General features: G+C 45.0%; 1 protein-coding gene across 1 annotated transcript in view; it reads left to right on the top strand.

Moving 5' to 3' along the window:
* LOC144680751 (venom phosphodiesterase 2-like) overlaps positions 1-17,663 on the top strand; it is a 181,823-nt gene that overhangs the window by 73,493 nt on the left and 90,667 nt on the right. Inside the window, exons 7-9 of the mRNA XM_078542090.1 lie at positions 2,168-2,287; positions 11,476-11,585; positions 13,858-13,923. Of these exons, the coding sequence (XP_078398216.1) occupies positions 2,168-2,287; positions 11,476-11,585; positions 13,858-13,923 (296 nt within the window). The remainder of the gene's footprint in view (positions 1-2,167; positions 2,288-11,475; positions 11,586-13,857; positions 13,924-17,663) is intronic.

Here is a 17,663-nt window from a genome sequence, read left to right as displayed (position 1 = left end):
CTGCACAAAGAATGTTGATGTCTACATGAACAAATTTCTCTCCTGTGTGTTGACAGATAGCTATTGATTAACATGGATAGCGCTGTCAGCATATAATAACCATTGTACCTCAACATAGGTGGCACTGCTAGCTTGTTTGAAATCTTTTATTTAAGAAAACATTTAAAATAAAATATTTTGTGAAATTCATCAGTTTAAGAAATTGAAAATATTTTTAAATGCTAAAATAAGGGAAAATCAATATTGTGCTTCAACTTAGTGTTACGGTATTACACAGGATTCCAACTGACATGAACATTTTTTGTGCACCCGCTGTATGAAATCTTAACTTTAGAAATAATGGAGGGGTGGGACTAATTCCAGGTCCTTACCCAGCCTATGGGATCCTTTTGGCCGTCTCTGGGAGTGGTCTACAATTAAGGATGGCGGGTAGTTTTCCTGAGGCTGCAGGCCCAATCAGTGTCTGCAATCTTGGAAGGATGTCACTGGCACCAGGTGAAGTGGGCAGTGCCACTGCAGGAGGGGAACTTTGAGGGCGCTTCTATTTTGATACACCCTCTGAAGTGGCCTCAATTTAAAAAAAAACTGTGGCAACAGCTGCCAGGCCACCCTGGTGGTGGTGAAACTCCTCCAGAGGATGGTCTGTGGCCTGCTGACCCCTGCTGCACTGGTGTGGGGAGGAGATTGAGTGTCAGAGGCTTTGCGGTCCCACTGGCTGACCACCAGCAAGCTTCCTCCAGGTACCTGCTGGGCTTTGCCCTCAGTGGAGATGGGGGAGGTCCGTCCCCAATCTGCCCACAAATGGGTATTTAATTACACTGCTCCTGGGTGAGTACGTGTCGCTGGTGACAACTTGTCTTTGGCAACTTTGGCCGGCGTTGGGAATGTGTTGGTACACTAGCCTGCTGACTTCATATCAAAATTTTCTTTAGACCTGCCCCAGTGGGATGGGTAGATTCTGCCCACTGAGTACAAAGTGAAAACCAATCTTTTACATGATATTCCCTTCCTACCTACTTCACTGTTTCCTCTTCCACATACATCTTATTCTTCAGTGCTGCTTTTTTAGTTTTTCCTGTAAACACCAGTAATGGTGTATAGACTGACCTTTTCTATTCTTGTAATGCTAATTAGGATGTTAATATTTTGGTGCCTTTGTCAATTTTGTTACTTAAGGTGTATCTGCAGTCTTTAGGATTGCAGTATTCTGCTGCCACAGTATTTATAACTTAACTGACTTCCACCTGAAATTGCCAAGAATTGTGAGTGATATACAACAATCACGTGATCTATAATGTCACCTTACGAGCAATGCATCCATTTTATAGAAATTAGACACCTTGTTCTGGAAATTGAATTGTGCTTGAATTGGGATGTGATATCCGTGCTGTGTGTGTTGCATTTGCCTGAAGGGGCAAGTACATGGGATATTAGTCTGCTGGCCCAATTTGTTAGCTGTAGGCAATTGAGGCAACTCACTGGCCTAAGAAGTCATCAAGATGGTTGAGGTCATAATGGGAGTCTAGGAAGGGAATTGGGGCAGTGGGAGTAGTTGAGGGGAAAAATGAGTTGTAGATGGCAGAAATCTGCCAATTTCCTCCTCCTAGCTATGGGAAGAAAAATAACTTTTTACCAGGCTGTGGTCAGTCGCAAAAGAATTTTGGATAGAGGACCACAAACAAACGAAGAGATTGACGTCAGTTCAGGACTGGGCTGTGAAAGCCTATGCAGCTGTTTTCCCAGTATGGCAAGTGGAACACTTGTGAAGAAAGAATGCGTGCATGGCACTCACCATAACCCTGTAAAGTGAGCAAAGTGCGAGCCAATTTCTTGTCTGATTGTTATGTTAATTGTAACTGTCCACATGTGCTCTTTCAAACAGCAGTCCAGTTGGTCTAATTTTCCAATACCCTTGCAATTTTTTTCAACCTTCAATTCGAAATCCTAACCACTTGTTTAACCACTATGTTTTAAAAAAAGTTTTGTCTCATATTGCTCCTGGTCCTTTTGCCAACCATTTTAACTTTATATCCTCTGGTCATCAACCTATCGGCCACTGAAAACAATTTCTCTTCATTTACTCTAAATTTGATTTGAACCAGTTCTATTGAACCCCATTTGCAAATACAAATGCAGAATAGTCTTGTGCCATTAATTTCAATTTCAGGGTCTATATCCAGAATCTCATGGTGTGGTTGGAAATCGCATGTATGATGTGGACATGGATGCCTCTTTCAGCCTTCGAAATAAGGAAAAGTTCAATTCCCTCTGGTACAAAGGACAACCCGTGAGTATTGGAATTAATAATATTTGAGTGTTAGAACAGGAACACTGATTTAGAGTATCTGGGTAGATTTAATTCCCTCACTTGCAGCAAGTTTGGTGGTGAGGGAGCATTTAATCAGGTTTTTTTTATATTTGTTCATGGGATGTGGGTGTTGCTGGCTAGGCCAATCCCTAACTGAGGGCGTTTAAGAGTCAACCGCATTGCTGTGGGTCTGGAGCCGTATGTAAGCCAGAGCAGGTAAGGGCAGCAGATTTCCTTCTGTAAAGGATATTAGTGAACCAGAGGGGTTTTTACAATTGGCAATGGTTTCTTGGTCATCATCAGACTTTTAATTCCAGATTTTTATTGAATTCAAATTTGGGATTCGAACCCAGGTCTCCAGAGCATTACCCTGGGTCGCTGGAATACTAGCCCAGTGATAATACCACTATACCACCCCAAAGAGTGCTACCACAGAGAATGGTTGAAGCTAAAAGTATAGATGTGTTTACCAGGAAATCAGACAAGCATATGAGGAAGAAAGGAATAGTGGTTTACAATGGTAGATTTAGATGAGGAATGATGGGAGGTGACTTGAGTGGAGCATAAATGCTGGTATGGACTATTTGGTCTGAATGGCCTATTTTTGTGCTGTATATCCTATATAATTTGATCTAAAGAAGAATTGAACGTTCAGTTTACATCTAGCATGCAATTGAATGTTCGAGGCAGGTACACGTCCACTGGCTGGAACCCAGTGTCGAATATTTTCCAGATACTCAACAGAACCTTGTAAGGATCAGGCACTTACCTGGGTGGGGTTGTGCCTCCTGTTGAATTACGATCGGTGCAGAGCAGAAATTCTGCTCCCGAGAGCTGCCGGCAAGTCAGGGACCAGCAGCTCTCCAGTACCAGCAGCGCCACTGGGAGTGGTAGCTGCTGCCGGTCTAGCACTTGGCCTTTCACCAAGGATCGCCCATGGATCCCTAGAGAGATCTAAGTGCGGTTGGATGGGGGTATGAGGGAGGGGGGTGCCGTTCGACAGCAAGGGCAGAGTAGGGGGTACCTTCCTGTAGGGCCCCCCTTCCTGATGCTGGGTCCCTCAATTGGGCACAGTGTGCCTGTATATGAGGCTCTCGCTCCTAGTATGCCACAGACAAACTTGACAGGTTTTGATGTGCGGTGGTCTTACATGTCAATTACTGGCCATTGTAGAATTCCAGAGGTGGCAGGAGGAGACCCTTAAGTGGCTACTTAAGGGCCTCAACTGGCCTTGGGGTCAGAAGTCCGGCTTCCACCCTTCCCACCCAGAGCAGTGGAGTCTCCACCCCACCCCCACCCCTCACCACCATGATCACTTCCCTCTGTGGGGGGGGGGCATAACATTCTGTCCCTAACATCAGGGACAATTCATTTGTTTCTGTAGGATTAAGGGAATTATTGTATTTGAATCCAAACCTTTCAAATGTTATTAATTGCTCTATATTACTGCTGGAAATTTTACTTTGCCCCATATCAAAATGTTTCACTTTTTTTCTAGTCAATTGCTTATCCCAATGTACAGTGGTACAGTGTGGATTCAGAGTTAAATTTTGTTACTACTTGTTCTAAAAATATTCATACCACATTCTTTTACTTCCCACACCCATAAGCTCTGCATCTGCCTAGATTTCTTGTTATCTGCTAATACGAGTATAAGTATATGCATAAGTGACCAAACAGAGTGTTCTTCTGTCTGTAAGGATCCCTGCTTTTTTTTTGTGTGGGTAAGATCCATCTAAGTTAAAAACAGAAACATTGACAATAGTGGTGCTTTAGGAAATTGTTTCTTATTCAAATTCAAGATGATTGTCTCGTGGCTCCTGAATCTAAGATGATTCTGTGCTATTTCACACTGTACTGGCCTGGTTAATTGCTGGGGGGACACAGAATGGATTCACTTCAGTTCACTTGCATAGCAATAAAGCTGCACCCAGAATGAGAAATCCAGCCCTGTAGTTCTTTGTTAACCATCATAATAGTTCAATTGTTGCCATGCTTCAAGCATTTTCAGTGATGGCGGATTGAAAAACTGTGTTACAGGAAAGGTATTTGCTTTTCTAACAAGACATCAGTTGGTCAAACTGAGAATTATCCAAATATTTCATGCTTACACTTACAAGTCAACTGATGAGGAGGTGGAGGTTGTGGCATAGTGGTAATGTCACTGGACTAGCAATCAAGAGATCTTTGCTAATGCTCCGGGGTCATGGGTTCAAATCCCACAGTGGAATTTAAATTCAATCATATTTTAAAAAAAGTCTGGAATTAAAAGCTAGTCTCGATAATAAAAACCCATCTGGTTCACTAATTCCCTTTAGCGAAGGAAATCTGCTGTTCTAGCAGCAATATGGTTGACCGTTAAATGGCCTAGCAAGTCACTCGGAGTTGTATCAAACTGGTACAAAGTCTAGAATGAATGAAACCAGATGGACCACTCAGTGTCAACCTAGACATCGGAAATGATAATGGTAAACTCAGCCCTGTCAAAACTGCAGATTCCTCCTACTAACATCTGGGAGCTTGTTCCAAAATTGGGAGAGCTGTCTCACAGACTAGTCAAGCAACAGCCTGACATAGTCATACTCACGGAATCATACCTTACAGATAATGTCCTTGACACACCATCACCACCCCAGAGGTGGCAACACAGTGGTATAAAGTCAGGAGGGAGTTGCCCTGGGAGTCCTCAACATCGACTCTGGACCCCAGGAAGTCTTATGGAATCAGGCCATATATGGAGTAGGGAAGTTCCTGCTGGTTACTGCCTATTCCCCCCTCTCTCCCACCCCTCAACTGATGAATCAGTACTATTCCATGTTGAACACCACTTGAAGAAGCACTGAGGGTGGCAAGGGCACAGAATGTACTCTGGGTGGGGAACTTTAATGTCCATCACCAAAACCGGCTCGGTAGCACCACACTGACTGAGCTGGCCGAGTCCTAAAAGACATAGCTGCTAGACTGGGTCTGCGTCAGGTAGTGAACGAATCAACAAGAGAGAAAAACCTACTTGACCTTGTCCTCACCAAATTACCTGACAGAGATGCATCTGTCCATGACAGTATCGGTAGGAGTGACCACCGCACAGTCCTTGTGGAGGCCAAGTCACATCTTTACATTGAGGATACCCTCCATCATGTTGTGTGGTACAACCACCATGCTAAATGGGATAGATTTCAAACAGATCTAGTGACTCACAACTGGGCATCCTTGAGCAGCAGAATTGCATACAGACACAATCTTTAACCTCATGGACTGACATATCCCCCACTCTAACACTACCATCAAGCCAGGGGATCAACCCTGGTTCAAAGGAGCAGAACCAGGCACATCAAAAAAAACAGGTATCAACCTGGTGAAGCTACACCACAAGGACCATTTGCAGTCCAAACATATAAGCAGCATACAATAGACAGAGATAAGTGATCCCACAACCAACAGAACAGATCTAAGCTCTGCACTCCTGCCACATCCAGTCATGAATGGTGGTGGACAATTGAACAGCTGTTTGGAGGAGCAGGCTCTACAAATATCCCCATCCTCAAAGATGGGGGAGTCTAGCACACCAGTACTAAAAACAAGGCTGAAGCGTTTACAACCATCTTCAGCCAGAAGTACCAAGAGGATTATCCATCTCGGCCTCCTCCTGAGGCCCCCAGTCTTCAGCCAATTCGATTCACTCCACATGATATCAAGAAATGGCTGTAGTCACTGGATACTGCAAAGGCTATGGACCCTTACAGCATTCTAGCAATAGGACTGAGGACTTTCCTAGCCAAGCTGTTCTACTACTGCTACAATGTGGAAAATTGCCCAGGTATGTCCTTTTCACAAAAAACAGAACAAATCTAGCTCTGGCTCATCAATCTACCCTTGATCACCAAGTGGTGAATGAGGTCGTTGACAGTGCTATCAAGTGGCACTTGCTCCGCAATAACCTGCTCACTGATGCTCAGTTTGGGTTCCTCCAGGGCCACTCAGCTCCTGACCTCATTACAGCCTTGGTCCAAACAAGGATAAAAGAGCTGAACTCCAGAGGTGAGATGTCAGTGACTGCATTTGACATCAAGGCAGCATTTGACCGAGTGTGGCATCAACGAGCCCGAGCAAAACTGGAGTTAATGGGAATCAGGGGGAAAACTCTCCACTGGTTGGAGTCATACCTAGCACAAATAAGATGGTTGTGGTTGTTGGAGGTCAATCATGTCAGTCCCCTTATCTAAGGAGGGATATACTTACCATAAAGGGAGTGCAACATTGGTTCACAAGATTAATCCCTGGGATCGCAGGATTGTATTATGAGGAGAGATTGGAGGGGACTGGTTCTATATTCCCTTGAGTTTTGAAGAATGAGGGGTGACCTCATTGAAACATACAAAACTCTTACAGGGCGTGGCAGGGTGGATGTAGATAAGATGTTTCTCCTGGTTGGTGAGTCTAAAACCAGGAAGATAATCTCTGGATAAGGGGTAGGCCATTTAAGACAGAAATGAGGAGGAATTTCGTCATTCAGAGGGTGGTGAATCTTTGGAATTTTCTATCCCAAAGGGCTGTGGAAGTTCAATCATTGACCATGTTCAAAACAGAAATCGATAGATTTCTGGAGACTAATGACATCAAGGGATATGGAGATGGTGCAGGAAAGTGTTGTTGAGATAGATGATCAGCCACAATCTAACTGAATGGAGGAGCAGGCTCAACAGGCTGAATGGCCCACTCCTGTTCCTATGTTCTTATTCCTGGGACATTGCTGCAGGAATTCTTAGAGTACTGCTCTAGGCCCAATCATCATCAGCTGCTTCCTCAATGACCTTCCTCCCATCATAAGGTCAGTAGTGAGGATGTTCACTGATGATTGCACAATGTTCAGCACCATTCACGACTCCTCAGATACTGAAACAGTCCGTGCCCAAATGCACGAAGACTTGGAGAACATTCGGGCTTGGGCTGATAAGTGACAAGTAACATTCATGCCACACGAGTGCCAGGTAATGGCCATGTCCAACAAGAGAGAATCCAGCCATTTCCCTTTAACATTCAATGGCATTACTATTTCTGAATCCCCCACTATCAACATCCTGGTGGTTACCATTGACCAGAAACTGAACTGGACTAGCCATATAAATACTGTGGCTACAAGAGCAGGTCAGAGACTAGGAATTCTGCAATGAGTAACTCACCTCCTGACTCCCCAAAGCCTGTCCACCATCTACACGGATCAAGTCAGGAGTGTGATGGCATTCTCTCCATTTGCCTGGATGAGTGCAGCTCCAAAAATACTCAAGAAGCTCGACACCATTCAGGACAAAGCAGCCCACTTGATTGGCACCTTATCCACCATCTGAAACATTCACTCCCTCCACCACCGACACACAGTGGCAGCAGTGTCTACCATATACAAGGTGCACTGCAGCAACTCAGCAAGTCTCCTTTGATAGCACCTTCCAAACCCATGACCACTATCATTTAGTAGGACAAGGGCAGCAGATGCATGGCAATACCACCACCTTCAAGTTCCCCTCCAAGCCACTCACCATCCTGATTTGCAACTATATTGCCGTTCCTTCACTGTCGCTGGGTCATAATCCTGGAACTCCCTTCCTAACAGCACTGTGGGTGTATCTACACCACATGGTCGGCAGCGGTTCAAGAAGGCAGTTCACCACCGCCTTCTCAAGGGCAATTAAGGATGGGCAATAAATGCCTAGCCAGTGATGTCCGTATCCTGTGCAATGATTTTTAAAAAGTCAGACCTTATTTGACCTGAGAATTAAAAGTTATTTATACTAAATGTGTTCCAGAAATGTAAAATATTGCACTGCAACAATCATCCTATAATGCACTTTCCTTGTAAATTATTTATTCTGGTAGAATAGTTAATCATCTCAATTCATGAAAGTGCTGGAAAACATTTGTCTCCTTTTTACTGGACAATGTGTTTTCTAATTGAAATAAAAATAGGACATACTGGAAATGCACAACATGTTGCCAACATCCTCAAAGAGAGAATCCAACTTAACGGCCCATTACTTCTGAGCTCCCCAGCGTCAGATTTGGGGGCCACCCCAAAGATGCGCTAGGGAATCCCTCTGGGAAGTTCCCAGGTAAGGGTTTGCATGATAATTGCCCAGAAGTGCATACTTCCTCTGGAAAATTGTGCTGTGCTGGGAACCATCCGAAAATGTAGTTTAAATCACTAAATTCGGAAGACTCTGCAGGGGTTACAACAATAGTTACTTAAAAAGAGTTAGAAGAACTAAAACCTCTTCTAACTTCTGAGTAACTATTGTAAAGACCTAGACCCCACGGGAATCCCGCACGCACACACACGCACACACCCCACCCCGCCCCCCAAACACACACACATACACACACACACACGGACGTGGGACTCTGGCTTCCGACACACCCCACCCCTCTCAACCTCTGATACATCCTCAACTTCTGACAACCCCCACCCCCGACCTCCAACACCCTGCACACCTCCCCAGACCTCCAACTCCCCCCAGCCCTCCATTGTTTGATGCACTCATTGAAACATATACAATTCTGACAGGGCTTGGCAGGCTGGATGCAGGGATGATGTTTCCTCTGGCTGGGGGTCTGGAACAAGGAGTCACAATCTCAGTATATGGGGTAGGCCATTTAGGACTGAGATGAGGAGAAACCTCTTCACTCAGAGGGTGGTGAACCTGTGGAATTCTCTACCACAAAAGGCTGTGGAGGGCAAGTCATTGAATATATTTAAGAAGGGAATAAATAAGATTTCTGGACTCTAAAGGCATCAAAGGGTATGGGGACAGAGCGGGAGTATGGTGTTGAGGTAGAGGATCAGCCATGATCATATTGAATGGCAGAGCAGGCTTGAAGGGCCGAATGCCCTACTCCTACTCCTATTTTTCTATGTTCTACGTCTCTATGTGAGATGCGTTAAAAATTTTAATAAGTTAAAGATGCTGGATCAAAGCACCTTTTTATCACTTTTGAACTGTTCATGGAATCACAGGATGATACAATGCAGAAGGTAGCCATTTGGTAGAACTATCCAATTAATCCCATTCTTCCCTTTTTCCTAAGGCCCTGCAGTTACTTTTCTTTCAAAAATGTATCCAATTCTGTTTTGAATGTTACTATTAAATCTGCTTCCAACAGCTTTTCAAGCAGTGCATTGCAGATCATGGCAACACGCTGCATATGGAAAATAAATATTTCCTCATTTTGCTAAACTTTTTGAAACTACTGAAAGCCATTTCTCCTAATTTACTCTATCAAAATCATTCATGATTCTGAACACTGCTATCAAATCTCCCCTTAATCTTTCCAGCTCCAAGGAGAACAACTCCGGTTTCTCTATTCCCTCCATGTAACTAAAATCCCTCATCCCAAGTACAGTCTCTTCTCCCCACTCTCTAAGGCCTTGACATCCATTCTAAAGTGTGGTGCCCAGAATTGAATACAGTATTCTAATTGAGGCCTATGCAATGTTTACAAAGCTTTAGTACAACTTCCTTGCTTTTGTAGTCTATTCCTCTATTAATAAAGCCAAGAATTTCATATACTTTTTAACACTCTGCCACCTTCAAGGATTTGTGTGGAGTCTCCTGGAGTCTCTGTTCCTGCATCCTCTTTAAAATTGTCCCATTTAGTTCATATTGTCTCTCCTTATTCTTCCTGTGAAAATCTATCAGTTCACATTTTCCTCTGTGTTCAATGGTCATCTGCCATGTGTCTGCCCATTTCACCAAATGCTCTCTATCCTCCTGAAGTTTGTTACTGTCCTCCTCACTGTCTACTACATTTCAACATGTTGTGCCATCTGGAAACTTTTAAAATCATGCTCCATGTATCCAAGTCCCAGCTATTGATATATATCAAAAATATATATAATAAGGGCGGTTGTCCTAATACTTATCCCTGGGGAGCACCACTATATGCGTCCTTCCAGTCTGAGGAACCACTATTCACTACTTGTTCCTTGAGGGACCTTTAATTGTCAGTGAAGCAAGAACAGACCTGAGTGAGAGACTTCTGTGTGGTGAGAAAATCAAGACTGTAAATTACAATGGCTCTTGTAATCTAGAAGACTTTTAAACCTTTTTTTATCTCCTTGTTATTTCCCTTTTGAATGCATTAAGTCCTTAATTATGCATTAAGAATAGGCTCTATGGTGCTGTTCTTTTCTTGTGACTTTTATTCATCACTGAACTTGGATAATTTCTTTGTTTGCTGGGATTAGGAGCATCATAAATTAATTTAGCCCTTTCCTCATCTGATGTGCACAGATATAAGTTCCAGTGGAATAGAAATAATAAGTGGGAACCTTGTCTGATTTCTCACCCCTATCCACCCATCACCCCCCCTCCCCGCCCCCCCCACCTTCTCTAGTATGTTACAGCTGCCCCTTTGCTAGGGTTGAATTCCCCATTGTCCCAAGATATACCTTCGATGCCATTTTTTTCCAGTGATGTACCATGCTGGTTCACTGAGCTGTACCTCAACACGATGTGCACACACAACAATCTTTCAAACCGCTCAAATGTCCTCAAAGTCAACTTTAGGAGGTCCAAAGATGTGTCACAATGTTCTTCAGTCCTTATTTTCTCAAATTAAATCTAAAAAGGAGTTCCATCCCACCCCTGTTTTCATCTTTCAGTTGTGTACTGCACTGAGAAAAGACTCTCAATGTGCATTCAGTGTAAGCAGTCATTCTCCAACTAAATTTATTTACACTTCCCCAACAGAGTGGGTAGCAGAGAGGTAGCTGTAATATACTACACCCATAGCCAGTGATGCTGAGGCTAAATGAAGTGCTTTCTGTTGCCTGGGGTACCAGAGACCTTGCTTGTCCGTGCTCACTGGATACCCTTACTGAGCTACCATGGGAACCATTCAAACATTGGCTTTCAATGGTATGTATTTGGACACGATGGCATGGGCTGGTTTTATGCTACTTTTATGATTTGTAATCACTTCTGTTAGTATTTGTAACCTGACACAATGCTGTGTGTCTTGCTGCTGTAGTGCAATCATCATTTGATAATAGTATTCCACAAGCAATGGCAAATAATAGGGTTTTCTTTCAAGGTACACAGGAAAAGTTTGGTGAAATCTGTCAAAGAGTGTTCAAAGGTTTGATTAGTTAATAACTTTCTTTGTTCATCTTACAGGTGTGGCTGACAGCAATGTATCAGGGTCTGAAGACAGGTACCTTTTTCTGGCCTGGATCTGAAGTCAAGATAAATGGAACATATCCAAACATTTACAAAAAATATGACCAGTAGGTGGAACAATGGCTGGTATATTTTCTTAGTTAAAAAGAAATTGAGGTGATATTTTGGTTAGTTAATGGAATCATTGGTATTTCCTCTGGGAAATATTTCAGGCATGGCAAGGTGCTGATGGGAGGGCACGTATGTCCTAACGTCCAGAGAGAGCAGCTTTATGTGTCTATTCTTGTTGTGTCACTAATACTGGACTAAACCTTCAAATGGCCTAATGGCATCAACGTGGAACACTTGAGCCACTGGAGATAGTTGGTGGCAACCCGATCCCAAATGTTTTCAGATCAGAAGAAGCACCCTGTCCGGTCAGATGCCACAGGCTTCCAGAAGAACCACAGATGACCCTTGGGGCATCCATTGTCAGAACCTCTGCTGCAGATGTCTATGGAGTCACCACATGTGTTTGCAAAGCCATCAGAGTACATGTGATAGTAGAGTCCTCCATTTGACCTGTTATCTGCAGCCCACTCTGTCCCCAGAGCCTGCACATATTTTTGATGCCTAGCAAATATCCTTTTAAAAGAAGCTTAGGATATCAGGATCCCTTGGCTGTTCAGCCAAGGAGCAATGTCTCTTTGATCAGCTATGTTTTCCTTCTCATTTTGCACCCTACCTGTTCTTAGTTACTCATGCCTGATGTTTAACCCAATTCCTTACACTAATTTCTTGGCATGTGTCTCTGAACTGAAGCATGGGAGGAATGGAGTGAGTGATAATCTGCATTATGAGGTGCTGGAAAGGCAGGATGCAGTGGGGACTCCCTAGCCCTCTGATAAGTGAGTAGTTGGGAGATGTCTTTCATTATCACTGTGTCCTCCTGAACTTTATTTTGATCACCTTTGGAGTCAGAAAGGAATTTCCCATTTTTTTCTCTCTCACTGGATTTCCCTAGGTTTTCTCTAAATCTGTGTTTTTGATTTTCTCAGGAGATTACGTAGCTGTCAGTAGATGGGGGCAACAATAACATGATGCTTAATTACAACATTACTATATGGGACAAGTTCGATCTTCACATCTTTTCCTTTTTTTGACCGTCATGTATTCATATCCTGTATTGACCCTTGGGTTACATTACTTCCATACTTCATCCAACTTGAGCAGCACCCATTAACTCTAGCTCTTTGTTTCTTGCCTGTCCATTGTAGTATCAGGGTAGTTGGCATATAGCAAAGGTTTATCGGGACTGGCAAACAGCACTGTCCACGGTGTGATGTAAGTAGGCACATGACCTGAGACTATGGTCAGTTGTGGACTGGACAGAGACCTGTGTAGAAGCAAGCCTGGAGTTAGCTCATAACTTGGGCTATACCCTTTATTTATGTACATGGTTATGTGTTATCAATAAACAATTAATGTTCAACCATACAAGACTCAGGACCTCTTTGTGAGATGTACTGAACATGTAACATACAACATCTACCAACTTTTTATTTGAGTTGCAACAATTTTTTTCCAGTAAATTTTTGTAAAAGGTTTCTTGTGAAACACTACAGATGCCTTATGAAAATCTACATACACTACATCTACAGCTACTATCCAGTGAGTTACAGAAACATTGTCAAACATGAATTACATTTAACAGGTTGCAGTGAAGTCCACCCTAAGGGTGTGTAAATAGTTAAGAATTTGAGAAGCTTGGGGAAATCCAAGAAAATGGAGAATACTCCGATTTAGTATGAAACTAACAATAGATTTGGAAATGAAGGTAATAGCTAAAGTTTCAAGGTACTAAAATCAATGTTCATACTCAAAATGTTGTAGTGTAACTAGGCCAAAATTTGCAGTCAAGCTTGCGTGGGTCTTTCTTAGAATAGAGCACAAGACCAATGGAGAAACAAAAGAACAGAGCATGGAGTCTTTAAAGGATGTTTCAGCCTACTTTGTGACTCTAGGTTTGTGATTGTCAATGAAGGGCAGATCACCATGGAAATGAAAATTGGGGGTTCTGAAAATATGTAGACAGTAAATTCCTTTGGCTTATCACCCAGGCAGTGAAAATAAAAATGACCTCTCACCTATTTGGGAATCTTAGGAATTGCAGAATAGCTCATAGCTTTGTGGCAGTGCACAATAGCCAGGATTTTACAGCCTCTCCCTGCCAGTGGAATATTACAGTCCCGCTGAACTGAATGGAGATTTAAATGGCTCGCCACATCTGCTGGGACAGTAAAATCCTGGCCATTGTCTTCTCTCTTTTAGTACTAAAACTGAAACCTGTGAATAATTAAAGATTTTCAAACTTGTGTATTTTTTTCTCTTTCTTTCAAGCTCCATTTCGTTTGAAGAAAGAGTTTTCACTATTCTTAAGTGGCTTGATTTGCCAAAGGAACACAGGTAATCATTTATATTTATAAGTTACATGGACAGAATGATTATGCAGAATGTACTAACTAAACCATTAACATTGCTGTTTAGTCCATTAAAACCTGTCAAAGATTTATGTGGTTAAATTTCTGTAAGCCTTTCGGGGTCATCTGCAATAACTTTGGCAGTCAATTCCTGAAAACCCCAGAGAAAACATTTAAATGACTTTTCATATGTGAGTTTGCAGAGAGAGTGTCAGCAGCTTTTCTGAGAAAAGACACAGTTGTGCCCAGTCTTGTTCCCACTCATGGATCATGCTTACATGCAGGAACCTGTGGATGCTGATGGGGTGAGAAACTTCACTTGTATCCTCAGCTGACTTGAGCTAACTCAGCAGAGACCAGGCATGCAAAACTGGAACCTGCCTTGTCTCCTACCTTTCAGTACCACATGAGACAGTGGCCGGGATTTTTCCATGCCCGCCGGCATCGGGCGTGTTCAGTGGCATGAGCGGACAATATGGCGCCATTATTTTCATGACGATGTGAAACCAGTTTGCGATCATCTGCTCAGCCCGCCGATGGTAGGCCGCGTTTCCCACCATTGGACATCGGAAACATCATTGTAATACATTTGCATATTGTTATTTGGCCAGCCTGCCAGAATCGTCCTCCCCCGCCACAATGGATCGTCCACGAACGTTGGCAGGAAAGCACGCCGACGTGTTTCACAATAGCATATAAAAGGCATGTACTTGGCAGGCTGCACTTTGTGGGGAACTCAGAGGTGAGTGCACAGCAACGTTGTGCAGCGCTCGCCAGGGTCGCCTGTTGGACTTCAAGCTTGAGATGTGTCGGGCAGGGAGGGAAGGCAAGGTCAGCCCTGTGCTTGAGGTGACTTGGGTTTGGGGGGGTGGTGGTGGTGGCTAGGGCTGCCCTGAGATTGAATGTAGCGCACAAGCATTCGGGTTGGGGGTAGGGTGGGCAAGGGAAGTGATCATACATTAGGGACGCCTTATATAAAGTGACCATTCCTCTGCAACTGAGACAGTTCAGGAGCAGCCACATTGACATGTTTGGAGTCAGGCCTCTAGCTTAACTGCCCACTAAAGCAATGCAGAGGCATCGAAGTGCCACCAAGTGCTCCAGAGCTTTTCATCCCTCGGGCTACAAAGTGATGATCATTTTAGTGGACTGCAGAACAGTTGCATGACTGGACAAGTTGTACAATCCCCTTGCTAAAGCTGGCCATGGAGCAGTCACTGGTGGAGACACTCACAGGCCCTTGCAATGTCAGCATCCCGGTTTGGACCAGTCTCTCCCATGGTTCAAGCTAACAGTGCAGCCTTGCAGTGTAGGTTAGGAAAATGCCTGCGCCTGAGCTGAGAGCACAGCATGCAGTCCAATGGACAAAGCTGCCACCAATCGGTCAGGTGGGGTGGGGCGGAGGTGGGTGGGGTTTCGGACAGCCATGCAGCGCACTAATCTCTGGCCACACAAGTGATAGCCAGCACTCTCTGCGATGTGTTAAGGGGCCTACACACTTAACGAGGCCAGGCTCTTAGTACACCCATGCTAACTATGTGTCTCTCTCTTTCATCCTACAGGAGGAATACATCAGGATCATGAAGCCTGGTAATCTAGCTGTATGCCTCGTGACTTACAGAGAGAAAAAACAACAAAGCAAAGAGCGACTGAAGCATCTGGCTGCGCAGAGGGAGTAGCAGCACCCTCAGGAAGAAGGGGCAGCTGGGGCTCCCACACACGTCGCCAAAGAGCCACAGCGAGCCGTTGCTGGTCAGCGCTTAGCAACACCCAGGGTCTATATACGCTGCCTTTTGTTCCTGCAGATGAGCAATAACCAGTGTTGTCGAAGACTGCACATATCTAGGGAACAGGTTGGTCACATCTCAGTTGGTCACAGATCCCTGATGTAATCCAGGGTCCACAGAAGCTGCAGGGTTGGCTCCTCGGGGACAAGGGCTACCCACAGAGGATGTGGCTGATGACACCCGTGCGGTGGCCTCAGACTGCAGCAGAGCGACGCTGTAATGAGGCTCATGCGGCTACTCGTAACTTGGTGGAGCAGACCATCGGGATGCTGAAGATGAGGTTCCGGTGCCTGGACCGGTCTGGTGGAGCCCTGCAATATAGAGGCTATCATGCATCGTCGTCATCTGCTGCGCCCTTTACAACTTGGCACTGCATAGGGGAGAGGAGCTGGCTGAGCAGGAGATGGAGGAGCTGGAGGTCTCCTCGGATGAGGAGGATGCCAATGGGGATGAGGGTGAAGAGGTCATCAAAGGTGGCAATGATGGGGATGAGGCCCCCGCACTGGCCAGATGATGCAAGTGTGCTTGGGAGGCCCCCATAGCTGCTAGATTTGTGGAGGATGATGACGGCATGCAGTGAGGTGACCCCATAGATCCCCACATTGCATCTGTGAACGTTTAACTCCAGTCTGGCTTATGGCTGCGTGCATACCCCCTGTGAGAATGCTCCTGTCATGGAGATGCAGTGGAGGCCCTAATAGTCGCTTGATCGCAGGAGGATGATGACAACATGCAGTGAGGACACTCCATAGATCTTCACATTGTCTCTGAGAATGTCTGACTCCTGTCTGGCTGAGGGCAGCTCTCTTGCGCTCTGTGATCAGGGTCATGTCATAGAAATGCAGCCATGAAACTTTTAAAAACGTCTGATCCTTTATCCGCCTTCAACACCTGAGCCCTTCAGGAGCACAGCGTCACTGGTCACAGATGCTGAAGAGATGGGGGCCAGCATCACCTTAAAGGTGCTGAGAAAACTCAGAGAGAATGAAGGAACTCTGTGATGCCTGCCCACTACATTCTGGCAGCAATGACAAGCACCATCGAGGAGGTGCAGGCATCAGTAATGTGTCCAGGGAGTGTCAGGTTGAACCATCATTTTGGTCTGAAGGCTGCACAAGGGACAGGGAAGAGATCCTGGACTGAGACACGACTTTATTTTGCGCAGGAAGGTTGCGCATCTGAATGATACGAACACTGCTCATCAGAACAAGGAGCCATAGGCAGGGAGACATACTCGGGAGTTTATTGACAATAGTGAACAGTATGTACAAGTGATTAACATCTGTGCCCAGGCTGTGCAACTACATCTTCTTAACTTTCCTAACCCTGCTTGGTGCTCCCCGGACATCCACAGCAGAGTTTTGGAGGCAGCCTGCTGACTGTGACACCCTGTCTGTGATGACCTTGGTGGGCATCCTCTGGAGGGACAAGAGCTGGAGGGCCCCGGCCTGTTTTCAGGGTCCTGCTGCGTGGCAGTGGCACCCTCCTCGGCCTGTGGAGCTGTAGTTGCTGAGGTCACAGGAAGAGGGGATTTGGATGGGCCGAACAATGCCGGAGTCACCAGAATGGATGGGCCCGGGGAGGGGGGAAGGGGAGGGGGTGATACCTGCTGATCCTCCTCCCTATGGGTGTGCAAGGCCCCTGGCTGACTCCTTGAGGAGAAGGGATAGCTGGAGTGAGATTGAGATGCCCGGCACCTCTCTCTGGTACACGCTGTTGGAGGCCAACTATGGCATCAGCAATGGAGTTGAGCCCGCACAGCAATGCAGGAACGACACTCCATGGCGGCCGCCATCCTATCAGTGTTGACCTTGATGCATTGCAATGCCAGCGCTATCACTTCAGCCTGAAGACCGATGGACTCTTCTATCATACCTTGCAACCTGAGGAGTGCAGCGGACATCCCTTCCTGATCTTCTCGAATTTGCCTTTGCAGCTG

The sequence above is a fragment of the Cetorhinus maximus genome, chromosome 5, assembly GCF_964194155.1.
Source record: "Cetorhinus maximus chromosome 5, sCetMax3.hap1.1, whole genome shotgun sequence".
Lineage (NCBI taxonomy): Eukaryota > Metazoa > Chordata > Chondrichthyes > Lamniformes > Cetorhinidae > Cetorhinus > Cetorhinus maximus.
Note: the sequence above shows the minus strand (reverse complement) of the source record. Positions and strands in the feature narration are given on the sequence as shown.